At 44.5% G+C, this 12,956-nt stretch overlaps 1 protein-coding gene across 1 annotated transcript in view; it reads left to right on the forward strand.

Moving 5' to 3' along the window:
- Window positions 1–12,956, forward strand: part of LOC130376077 (serine/threonine-protein phosphatase 6 regulatory ankyrin repeat subunit A-like) — a 49,699-nt gene that overhangs the window by 29,426 nt on the left and 7,317 nt on the right. Inside the window, exons 19-22 of the mRNA XM_056583294.1 lie at window positions 5,944–6,145; window positions 6,676–6,763; window positions 7,505–7,622; window positions 8,054–8,273. Of these exons, the coding sequence (XP_056439269.1) occupies window positions 5,944–6,145; window positions 6,676–6,763; window positions 7,505–7,622; window positions 8,054–8,273 (628 nt within the window). The remainder of the gene's footprint in view (window positions 1–5,943; window positions 6,146–6,675; window positions 6,764–7,504; window positions 7,623–8,053; window positions 8,274–12,956) is intronic.

The following is a 12,956-nucleotide window of genomic DNA, read 5'->3' on the forward strand; positions in this document are numbered from 1 at the left end:
TACAGGGAGCCAGTGGAGGTCCCGGAAGAGGGGGGTCACATGGGAGAACTTCGGTAGGTTGAACACGAGGCGCGCTGCCGCATTCTGGATGCGCTGCAAAGGTTTAATCGCAGAGGCAGGAAGTCCAGCCAGGAGTGAGTTGCAGTAGTCGAGGCGGGAGATGACCAGCGATTGGACAAGAAGCTGAGCTGCTTCCCTTGTGAGGAAGGGCCGGATTCTGCGGATGTTGTAAAGTGCAAATCTGCAGGATCGGGCGACCGCAGTGATGTTTGCAGTGCAGGATAATTGATTGTCCAGTACCACCCCAAGGTTTCTGGCAGTTGGAGAGGGAGATACAGTGATGTTCTCGACGGTGACCAGTAAGTCCATGTGTGGGCAGTCTTTCCCTGGGATTAGGAGGAGCTCGGTTTTGTTGAGGTTAAGCCTCAGGTGATGGGCAGTTGTCCAGGTGCTGACGTCCGCCAGACATTCCGATATGCGTGTTGCAATCAGGGTTTTCTCAGATGAGGGGAAAGAGAGAAATAGCTGAGTGTCGTCAGCATAGCAATGATAGGAAAAGCCGTGGGATGCAATTACCGAGCCCAGAGACCTGGTATAGAGGGAGAACAGAAGAGGCCCAAGTACAGAGCCTTGAGGGACACCAGTTTCAAGCGTGCAAGGTTTGGACAAGGAGCCATTCCATGTCATTTGATAGGTACGGTTCGCCAGGTAGGATGTGAACCAGGAAAGAGCAGATTCAGCGATGCCAAGTTCGGCAAGAGTGGCAAGAAGGATCTGGTGGTTCACCGTGTCAAATGCTGCGGACAGGTCGAGGAGAATGAGGACCGATGAGAGGGACGAGGCTCTGGCAGCACGGAGGGACTCAGTCACCGCGAGGAGAGCCGTCTCGGTGGAGTGTGCCTTCTTGAAGCCTGACTGGTGAGGGTCAAGGAGGTTGTTAGATGAGAGATAGGAGGACAGTTGGTTAGCAACGGCACGTTCCAGTGTTTTAGGCAGGAACGAAAGAAGAGATACCGGTCTGTAGTTCTGGATGTCGGTGGTATTAAGAGTTGTTTTTTTGAGGAGAGGCTTGTCTTGAAAGACGCTGGAACAATGCCTGAAGTGAGGGAGGAATTGATAATTGATGTGAGAAATGGCAGAATGTCGCTTGAGACATCCTGGAGGAGAGAGGAGGGGATAGCGTCAAGGGGGCAGGTGGTGGCATGGTTAGATGTTATTATTCTGTTGACCTCGTCAGAGGTGAGAGGGATAAATTGGGTAAAGACAGAGGAGGGGATGGGAGGAGGGAGAATGGAGGCATGGATAAAAGAGGAGCTAATGTCCTTCACTTTCTGGGTAAAGTAGTTAACAAAGTCATCAGTAGTGAGGCTGGAAGGAGGTGGGGGTGAGGGAGGGTTGAGGAGGGACGAGAACAGGGAAAACAGTTTCCTGGGGTTTGAGGCAGAGGAGTTGATTTTGTTCCGGTAGAAGGCAGATTTGGTTGTTGACACACAAGAGGTGAAATCGGAAAGAAGGAAACGATAGTGAGATAGATCATTAGGACAGTCTGATCTCTTCCATTTCCTCTCAGCTGCTCGCAGCTTTGTTCTACAAGACCGCAGAGGATGGGACAGCCAAGGCGGGGGCGGTGAGGATCGCGCTGGTCTGGAGTGGAAGGGACAGAGGGAATCCAAGGAGGAGGAGAGGGAGGATAGCAGAGTGTCTGAAGATTCATCTGTAGATAGTTGAGAGAATCGTTCGATAGAAGGAAGCGAAGACAGAACAGTAGAGGCAAACGTAGAGGGAGAGAGGGATTTGAGGTTACGGCGAGTGGTGACAATGTGGGAACTAGAGAGGAGGGAGGGAGGGGATTTCAAGGGGAGAGAAAAATCAACAAAGTGATGGTCAGACACAGGGAGTGGGGTAACGGAGAGAGCAGAGGTGCCGCAGGACCTGGTGAATATTAGGTCAAGCTGGTTCCCGGCCCTGTGTGTGGGAGGAGAAGGGGTTAGTGTTAAGTCAAAGGTGGCGAAAAAGTTGGTTAGTTCAGGTGAGTGCAACTTCTCTGGCAGGATGTTGAAGTCGCCGAGGATAACGAGTGGGGTGCCATCCTCAGGAAAGCAGCTGAGGATGGCATCCATCTCGTAGTAGAAGTCACGGGGGGGACCTGGAGGACGGTAGATCACCACAATGGAGAGCTTGATAGGAATGGTGACCGTGACAGCGTGGAGTTCAAATGCAGATCTGGCCAAGTGTTCTAGTGGAAGGACCTGGTAGGACCACATGGGCGAGATGAGGAGTCCGGTCCCCCCTCCTCGCCCGGATGGTCTAGGGGTGTGCGAGAATGAGTAGACGGTGGAGAGGGCAGCAGGAGTAGCAGAGTTCTCTGGAGTGATCCAGGTCTCTGTCAGGGCCAGGAAGTGAAGGGTCATGAGGGACGCGTAGGCTGAAATCGAGTCCGCCTTCTTGACCGCCGACTGGCAGTTCCAGAGTCCTCCCATGACCTCTAGGTCAGTGTAAGCACGGGTAGAAGCATTGTAAATCAGAACCCTTGCCAGTGAAAGCAGTACATTAGAATGTTGAAAGATTGGAAGTGTCACTTGTATGGAGTGCCTCGTCACCTCGTCGGAAATTATTGGCAGAGCTATTTTGTCCCGCCCACGGATGCTCTGCTTTTAGGCATCTACGGATACGAATCACTTTTGCTACACATTTACCACCAAGACGTGTTGCAAAACTATCTGCAAAAAACCCCACAGCTGAGACTTGCAGGAGCAGATTCGAGCAGTTGTAACGATGGACTTGCGCTCACTCATTTAAATGCTGAATCCACATAGCGTTATATATCATTTTATTTGTGAGGACATTTTTCAAAGATGTACAACTTCTGATGCATTAGTTCACATTTTGGTTTACGAATGCACACATTTTGGGCATGTTCTCAGATGATGAAACACGGGTGTGCGAATGTGTTTTGCACCAACTGCACTACAATGATTGTAGCAAAAGTATCAAGTGCATGACTCTTTGAAGTTGTGATGCACAGGATAGGATTTGTGCACCTGTAACACAGACTTGTGAACTCGTATGCCCTATTTTGTGTTTACAATGGTAGAAAATATATTTACGACTTCAAATGTACTGTTACACATTTGTGACTTTAGAGTACACATGCAAAATAAATATTTAGAACAAAACAAAACAAATTTACTGTGACTTTAGTGAATTTAAAATCTGCAGTTACAGGTGCTAAAGACTTTTGCTACAATAACACCTTCATACCTATCTTGCATCCAGTGCAATTGACTTTCTACACCGACGCATGTGTCGTTGCTAGTTTGCAACTGGAGTGGAGAGTTATTTTCCCTCCACAGACACGCCTTGCTAAATTAGGGAATGATCTTGCGCCCCAAGGGGCGGTTCAGCGAAAGGAGGAGTTCTGGCGCAAACGTTCCCTGGTGCTTTTTTGTAGTTTCAGAAAACAATTCCGCTACAAATCAGGAAATACCTGGTTTAAAGTCAGAGGCATGTTGTTCAGATGATATTTTTAAGGGCGCATGCATAATGTTGCTTGTGCACCTCGCGCATACACTTTGCTTCTCTCATCTACCTAGCCACACATTCTTGGTAAATTATTTGTGAAAGAACAGCTGATACAGCGGTAATAAGTTGTACTTTTAAATCAATGCATCTGCAAACACCGTACAGCAAACACATATTTTCTTGACACAGACATCGTGTGCAAGCCCATAACTTTTAGGATTGATGAGTATTTGATTGTGAGAAAACATTGTTTTACCGCGAGTGAGTGTTAAAAAGAATGAATGAATGCGGGCACGCGTGTGTGTATGTGTAAAATAATTGATGAATGCGGGCACGCGTGTGTGCATCCATCTGTTTAACGAGTGCTGTCAAGCGAACAAAATATTTAATCGCGATTAATCACATCAATGTCATAGTTAACTCACTCAATTTTGAGAAGGACAGTAATAAAGTGTATTTGGTAAGATGGATATAAGAAGAGAGACCCGCAGTGAATTGAACCTGGTCAACTTGACATCGGGTAGGTGCATGACAGTGGGCCTACCGTAAAACTTCAATAGCTCAGGCTTTTATTTGTTTCAATCACTGAACTTTCTAACAAAACTCTTGCTCAGCAAAGATGGGAAATACTATAATATTTATTATTTAAACCAGTATGAATATTCCTACCGTATGAAGGCCTATACACATTACCAGGCTATTGAATAACGCCTACACACACACACACACACACACACACACACACACACACACACACACACACACACACACACACACACACACACACACACACACACACACACACACACACACACACACACACACACACAGGCGGAGTGGTAATCGGGAGAATTCCCGGTGGGCCCTTAACGTTTTGGGGCTGTCGAGCTGATTACTGCGGGATAACAATATTGCGTTTATAAAAGTTCCTTGCAGCGCCGTCCGGCAGCCTGACCTGTGCGCCCGCAACCTCTCACTCACTCAACAGCTGCAACACTCAAAAACTGTCAACGTCGCAACCAAGTCGATTTCGTCTTGAGGGGAGTAACTGAGCGGCCCCTCCCGAAGTGGTATAGCCCAGGTGGGCCTTGAACTGCGATTGGTCGGAAAGACGTAACAGCTAAATACAACATTAACTCTCGTGCAGGCTCGACAGAGGGACACACAAACCCACACACACTTTTAAGGAGTTTTTCACCCGCTCCGTATCCTTGCTTGCCTCAACAAGTTTGTGCGGAGTGCTTGTTGTTTTGTTTCTGGTGTAGCTAGAATCCAGTATGGTGTTGTAGTTTTTTCTAACGTGATTAGTTGTTGCTAGACAGCAGGTGAAAAAACAACAATGTTTGCCAAACCAAAAGAGCGTTAATCGTGCAATAAAAAAATGAACGCTGTTAAAATTGGTTTGCGTTAATGCCGTTAATAACACGTTTAACTGACAGCACTAGTTTAAACACACGCTAAACACAAACGCATAATACAGTCCATGGCAATGTATATTAACGGGGGGACACATGCATATTAGGAACACAAGTCGATAACGATAATGCATACAATACTGGTAAGAAACTATGTTTGTTAATGTATTGCGTATATCATTAAATACAACTGCAGTTACCGCATATCATATGTCTGTTATGTTTTCTTTGCCAAAATTTATTTGAGGACGTTGTGAAGAAAACGCTATTCCATGTGTGAATAAGGCCATATTAAATTAAGCCATTTGAAGTTTAAAGTTCATGTGGTCATGCATCTGTCTCATCGGAGGCTGCAAATGCGCTGTCAAAATATCAACTTGTCAGATTCAAATGCGCTCATGGCTCTTAAAGGGGAGATGGCACTCTCATTGGTTTATTGCACGTTACGCCCAAACCACACCTTAGGCTACTTCAGGGCAACCCTTTTTAGATTTGCATCGGGCGCAAGAGTAATTTATCCGCCGATATAATAGCAACATCGCCATAGAACCGCCCAGAAAGCTACTTGCGTTTGGCGCTTCTCACTTGCGTTAAAATAGGGCCCCTGATGTCCATTTTAACTGTGTGTATGATAGTGTGTGTGTGTTTGCTAATGATAATAGAATAGATAGAATAGAATATCTTTATTGTCATTGTAAAAAGTTAAACAAAATTAAGTGCAGTCCTTGTTCAGTGCAAAAACATCCCATTGAGGTAATATGTACGTATGCATAAATAAATAAATAACAGCTAAATTAAAACTATAAAAATAGTCAACTATAGTCAACTTAAGTGCACTAAAAAACACACAAGACACACCCACACAAACATTCACATTCATAAATGTGCTTACACAAATGTGATAAACAACTATGCTTTGGTAGCAACATTTAGTGAGGTTATGGCTGTTGGGTAAAAACTGTATAATATAAATAGTGTGTGTGTGTTAATGTTTGTGTGTCTGTAGGCGTACCACGGCCACTGCGGGGCCCTGGAGGTGCTGCTGTCCTCCCTGCTGGAGGTGGATGTCAGGAGCCCCGAGGGACGGACCCCCCTCAGCCTGGCTTGCTCCCGGGGCCACCAGGAGTGTGTGTCCCTGCTGCTCCATCACGGGGCCACACCCATGGCCCGCGACTACTCACACAAGAGAACGGCCGTGCACGCCGCAGGTACACTTACAAACAGATTTTATTACATTTTGCTGTTGGTTAAATGCACATTTTCTTTAATTTATTTGATTAGAATATTTCAATTGTATTTTGTACTTTTATTGGCTAGTTATATTCTATTTACTTGCGTGTTTATGGCTGGAGCTGAGCAGCAGTACAAATATGATTTCCTCTGGGCTCAATAAAGACATGTGTATGTGTGTATCTGTACATTTGAGCGCCTGACCAAGCAGGGGTATATGTGCAGGTATCAGATGGACAACGTGGCTTGAAGCTGTGTTAATGACTCCGACATTGACACAGAGATACAGCTAGTACAATCCTTAATATGTTTCTATTACTTTGGTAGAATGGAATAGAAATCATAATTTAAAACAAATCTAATGAGAAGGCTAGATGATGCAGATTGACATTTGGCTTAATGTGTGTGTGTGTGTGTGTGTGTGTGTGTGTGTGTGTGTGTGTGTGTGTGTGTGTGTGTGTGTGTGTGTGTGTGTGTGTGTGTGTGTGTGTGTGTGTGTGTGTTCCAGCTCTGAACGGATATCCAGAGTGCCTGCGTCTACTCATGTCGGGCAACAACCAGCACACTTCAGTGGACGTACAGGACAGCAACGGACAGTAAGAGTGTGTGTGTGTGCGTGTGCGTGTGTGTGCAAATATGTGTCTCAAACACTTTACAAACATTGAGATAACTCAAAGTCGTTGTAACAAACATGTAATGTGTAAACATGTGCGACCTGACCCCGGTTTCTCAGCGTCTTTACTAAAGCCGTAGAGCAGGCCCTGGTCCCCGTGTCGAGGGGCGTCATATCTCGCCCTATGACCTCTGCTATCTCCTAGGTCTGTCAGTGTTTTTTTTGTCTGCTTGTTTTTTTTTATGTCAACACCAAGCAACCAAAGTGTAGAGTGACGGGTTGTTTACTTCATCTACGGCTTCATCTCCGCTCACTGTAACGTGAGCGGAGGGTGTGAGCCCACATGACTTGGTGCCTCAGAGTCGGATCCTCTGATTTGTTAGATTGTGTAACATTAAAACAAGCACTTTATTGTGTGTGTGTGTGTGTGTGTGTGTGTGTGTGTGTGTGTGTGTGTGTGTGTGTGTGTGTGTGTGTGTGTGTGTGTGTGTGTGTGTGTGTGTGTGTGTGTGTGTGTGTGTGTGTGTGCAAGACTCAAACCGCAAATATGCATGCAGATGTGCTTTGGTTTTGTTGTTTTATCTATTTTTTATTGACTTTCCACCCAACTGGTCCGATAAAGCCATTACTTCCTACTAGAGATTACTCTGATCGTAACAGTAATTTAAGTAGCTGTGTGTGTGTGTGTGTTTGTGTGTGTGTGTGTGTGTGTGTGTGTGCGCAGGACTCCTCTGATGCTGGCCGTGCTGAGCGGACACACAGAGTGTGTGTACTCGCTGCTCGGCCAGGGAGCCAGTGTGGCCGCCAAGGACCGTTGGGGCCGGACGGCGCTGCACCGAGGGGTAATCGCTCGCTCGCTCACTCACTCACTCACTCACTCACTCACTCACTCACTCACTCACTGACCAAGTTCCAGTCAAGTTTCCACGGGTACATCAGCCGGTTTTCCTGTGAATAATCAGCATCTATCATGACTCTCATGAGGTACTCCTTGTCTTCAGTAAACCGGTGGTTCCATCGCTGAACCTGAACTCATCACGTCTTTCTCCAGCTGACACTATTAAAAGCAATACTCTGTGTTGTAGTTGATGCTACTATTGTAGAAATGCTCAAATCTCCCCTTGTTCCAAGGTCTGTTCAAACGGTCAATCTGGTGGGGTTTAACTCCACACAATAGGTGAAGGTTAAACGGTAATCATTCTTCAGCACAGACGGCTCTCCTGTCTGAACATGTCCTCTAAAGTGTGTTTGTATTTTCTTGTGACCCCCCAAGGCAGTGACAGGCCAGAAGGAGTGTGTGGAGGCCCTGCTCCAGCGGGGGGCCAGTGTGTGTGTGAGGGACGTGCGGGGCCGCACGCCGGTCCACCTGGCGGCCGCCTGCGGGCGGGTGGGCGTCCTGGGGGTCCTGCTGCAGGCGGCCAGCTCCTACCATGCCCCCACCCAGCTGACCGACAACCAGGGATACACACCACTGCACTGGGCCTGCTACAACGGTACTCCCACACAGACACTCCTCTGTGGTCAGATACCCATGACAGACAGACAGACAGACGGATGCTGACATTTCACCGAATAGTGCAATAGCATCCAGCTGCAGCCCCGGAGCCGGGGCTGTGGTGCGGCAGAGGGGCCTGTGGTGCGGCAGAGGGGCCTGTGGTGCGGCAGAGGGGCCTGTGGTGCGGCAGAGGGGCCTGTGATGCGGCAGAAGGGCATGTGGTGTGGCAGAGACTTTGCCTGATATTTTCCATTGAAAATTACAATATTGTAGCCAAACTTCCTCAGGGATACCTCTCATAGTTTACCTGTCCCATTTCTGTTTTATATAGGTGGTACTTTATCCTGAAGGCCCTTATATAATCTTGAGATTACTTTAAGCCTAGAGTCCGAAATGTATGCACTTTCATTAAAGAGTTTTCAAAGGCGTTTTGACTAGCTAACAGGGAACTATTTATGTGAAAACAAATGTATGTGAAATCTAAAAAGAATCACAGCTGTCCAACCGATGCAGTCTTTTTAACGTTTGTAAGTCGCTCAGTTTCACCTTATTAAAAAAAGGTGCAGTATGAGGAGAGGCCCTGTTAATTGCGTCCAATTTGCTTGGTAAAAGTCAAGGGCATGAGGGCACCATTTCAGGGTCTTCATTTCTTCCTGCATGCCACACCTAGTGATAGTGTTTAACCATGTTTTCAATGAGAGATTGATGCACTTATAATCTGTTTCCATTAAGTTTCTAATTAATCTTTTAATCTCTAGCCTTGCTTGGATTGGAATCCTTAGAGATATGTTCTATTTCCTTCCATTTTGCCCGTAATTCTGAGTTCCGTGCCGGGCGCTTCAGGTTGAAAATCTCTGAACTATTCAGAAGAGCGCTGTCGTCACTGTGGTTTATTAACCCGATAACGATGATGTCAACTGTCAACAAACATCATTTCAGAAAAGAGCAGGTTGTTACATACACATTATAGCCTCTGCGTTAGTTGGTGTCCCAAATCAAAACTGTAATGATTGTGTCTGCGTACACTGCTCATCAGCCATGGAGGTATAGCAGGAAGATAATGCTACGATGGGGCTAGGAGCTAAGGGAAGGCAAGGCAAGGCAAGGCAACTTTATTTATGTAGCACTTTTCATACACAAGGCAGACTCAAAGTGCTTCACATATAAACATTGTCATACAATAAAATAAAATAATCAATAAGTAAAAGAAACCATATGCAAAGAAATGGGTAAAATAGAAAGTTAAAAAGTTATTTTAGTATTAAAATAGAAAATAAAGGCAAAGTTAAAAAAGCTTTTTAGAAAGTGCAATGTATTTTAGATTAAGCAGAAAGCTAAAGCAAACATAAAAGTCTTCAGTCTTGTTTAAAAGGTGCTCAGAGTTGGGGCAAGTCTTGGATCCTCTGGGAGTTTATTCCAGCTATTTGTTGCATAGTAACTAAATCCTGCTTTCCCATGTTTCGTGTTTACTCTGGGGATAATAAACAGATTGGTCTCAGAGGATCTTAGTGGTCTAGATGGCTTATGTAGTGGAAGCATATCAGTTAAATATTTTGGGCCTAAACCATGTAGGGATTTATAGGTTAGCAACATGATTTTAAAATCAATTCTCTGACCTACAGGAAGCCAATGTAACGATTTCAGAATTGGTGTAATATGTTCAATTTTTTTGGTCTTTGTTAGAACTCTAGAAGCAGCATTCTGAACAAGCTGAAGCTTCCTCAGAGTTTGTTTTGGGAGACCTGTAAGGAGACCATTGCAGTAATCAAGCTTACTAGTGATAAAGGCATGTACAAGTTTTTGTAAGTCTTCGGTGGACATGAGCCCTCTAAGTCTTGCTACGTTTTTAAGGTGATAATATGCTGATTTTGTAACTGATTTGATGTGACTGTCGAAATGCAAATCTGAATCCATGATAACCCCTAGATTTCTGGCTTTGATTGAGGTTTTCAGGGACAGAGAGTGAAGGTGTTGGGTTACTTTAAGCCTTTCCGTTTTAGAACCAAATACAATTATCTCTGTTTTCTCCGCATTTAATTGAAGGAAATTTCGGCACATCCATTCTTTCACTTGCTCAATGCACTGGCACAGCAGATCTATGGGCCGATAGTCATTTGGTGATAGCGATACATAGATTTGCGTGTCATCAGCATAGCAATGATGGTCAATATTGTTATTTTGCATGATTTGCCCTAGTGGGAGCATGTCGATGTTGAATAAAGAGGGTCCTAAGATCGAACCTTGTGGGACTCCACACGTCACGTTGGTTGATTCTGATACAAAGTCGCCAATGGAAACAAAGTAGTTCCTATTTTGTAGGTAGGACCTGAACCAATTTAAGACTGTGCCTGAAAGCCCCACCCAGTTTTCTAACCTGTCCAGAAGTAATGTATTACTTCTGGACAGTGTCGAATGCAGCACTGAGGTCAAGTAGCATTAGTATTGAGGTTTTGCCAGAGTCTGTGTTAAGACGGATGAGGTTTACAACTTTAATAAGGGCGGTCTCAGTGCTGTGCAGGGGTCGAAATCCTGATTGGAAGGTGTCATAGCAACCAGTTGATGCCAGGAAGTGATTAAGTTGCTGGAGGACAACTTTCTCAATGATTTCACTTATGAAGGTTAGATTTGATATTGGTCTGTAGTTGTTAATAATAGAGGCATCTAGTCTCTGCTTTTTTAAAAGGGGTTTAATAACTGCAGTTTTCAAAGTTTTTGGGAAATTGCCTGACTGGAGAGAGTTGTTAACTATCTGCAATATGTCTACTGCTAGGCAGTTGAAAACATTCTTAAAGAGGTTGGTAGGTAAAGTATCAAGGCAACAGGTGGATGGCTTTAGTTGTGTAACAGTTTCCATGAGATTTTGAGAGTCTATAATATTAAAGCATGCTATCATTGCCCCATTACTTTTGCCTGAACAGGGTGGTAGTCCAAAATTTTTGTTTGAAGTTGAGATATTGATGGCGCGTCTGATGCCTTCAATTTTATCAGTATAAAAAGCTGCAAACTCATTGCATTTCTGCGTGGAATGGAGATCAGGTGGAATTTGTGTTGGGGGGTTGGTCAGTCTGCTAACAGTTGCAAATAGGGTTTTTTCATTATTAGTGTTGGTTTTAATGATATTGGAGAAAAATGTTTCTCTAGCATTTTTAAGTCTAAATTGTAGGCACGGAGGCTCTCTTTATAGATATCATGGTGAATATGAAGTTTTGATTTACGCCAGATCCAGTCAACCTTCCTGCATTCTTTTTTCTGTGCTGTTACAGAAGCAACTTTTCTCCAGGGTGCCTTTTGCTTTCCAGAAATCGTTTTAACCTTATAAGGTGCAATGACATCTATGACTTTCAAAATGTTCAAATTAATGTTTTCTACAAGATCATCAGCAGAACATGGGTTGAGAGGTGGTAGCAAGGAGATGGCCTTTTTAAAAAGTACATTAGAATCTTCATTTATATACCGTTTTTGACAGTATTTGATTTTGTCTGGGAGTATGTCGGGAATAAAAGATATGTTAAAGAAAACACAAAAGTGGTCAGACAAGGAAGGATCAGTCACAGAGGAATCAGAAACATTGAGGCCCTTTGTGATAACCAGGGGCCGTATTCACAAAGCATTTTATCTTACCGCTAGGAGTGCTCCTAACTCGCGCTAAAACATTTCACGTAGGAGTTTTTTCTTAAAGGTTATTCACAAAGCCGCTGAGACCCTACTCTTACTAAGGATGAATCACTAAGAATGAACTAAGAGTGACGCGCCGTTGCTATGGATTACGTCAATTCTCGTGCACGAGTTTAAAAGCGGTCAGTTCGGTGATTGGTTGTTCAGACGAGCCCACTAAATCACCATAAAACAAGGAAATAGCCTAGGCGAAATGAATTCCTATTCAGTAGTTATAGTGCAGTTAGCAGAATACACGCATGATGACAATTTTGTGCAGACCACGATAATGACGTTGTAGCCTGCACGTTCAAGAGAGAGAGAAAGCAAACAATAAAAATACGTACAATTTAAAAGAAAATAAATGATATGAACTACACAAGTGTTGACTGATTTGTGCCAAGGTGCACCTAAAATGTGTTTTCAAAGTGATCCCTAAATGCCAGTCCACTCGGTTCCACACGGCCAAATTCATTGGTTGTGTAGAATGGCACATACAGTGATTACTGTGCTTGCCCTCTCTGGGGTGAGGCGTATTTCGCCGTGGAGGACATGAAACCGACGTTTCATCTGCCCAATTCCTCTCTCCACAACATTTCGTGTATGTTTGTGTGCTCTAGCATATATGGAGGAAATCAGTTAACAATAATAAATATGGATTCAACAAATAAAAGGCGTCAAAGAGCCAATACAATGTGTTTTACGCATAGGACTAAGCGTAATCTGCATAATCACTTACATGTTATACTTTAACTGTGCTCCCGGTTGTGGATTTGAGGTAGGGTGTCTAGAGCCACGTCTTGCATGGATTGTCACCCAGCAAGTGACACCCAACTGGAACATCTCAAAAAGCTGCCTCAGACCACTCACCATTAAAATGCGCGAATCATGGGAAACTGAAGATCCAGGCCACTTTGCAACAACATCCAGTAGGCTATGTTAAAATTTGCATCAAAAACCTGCGTGTTGATGGAATGCACTTTCTTCCTATTGACGAACACGTCCTCGTCTTTTGATGGCGCAATTA

The sequence above is a fragment of the Gadus chalcogrammus genome, chromosome 22, assembly GCF_026213295.1.
Source record: "Gadus chalcogrammus isolate NIFS_2021 chromosome 22, NIFS_Gcha_1.0, whole genome shotgun sequence".
NCBI lineage: Eukaryota > Metazoa > Chordata > Actinopteri > Gadiformes > Gadidae > Gadus > Gadus chalcogrammus.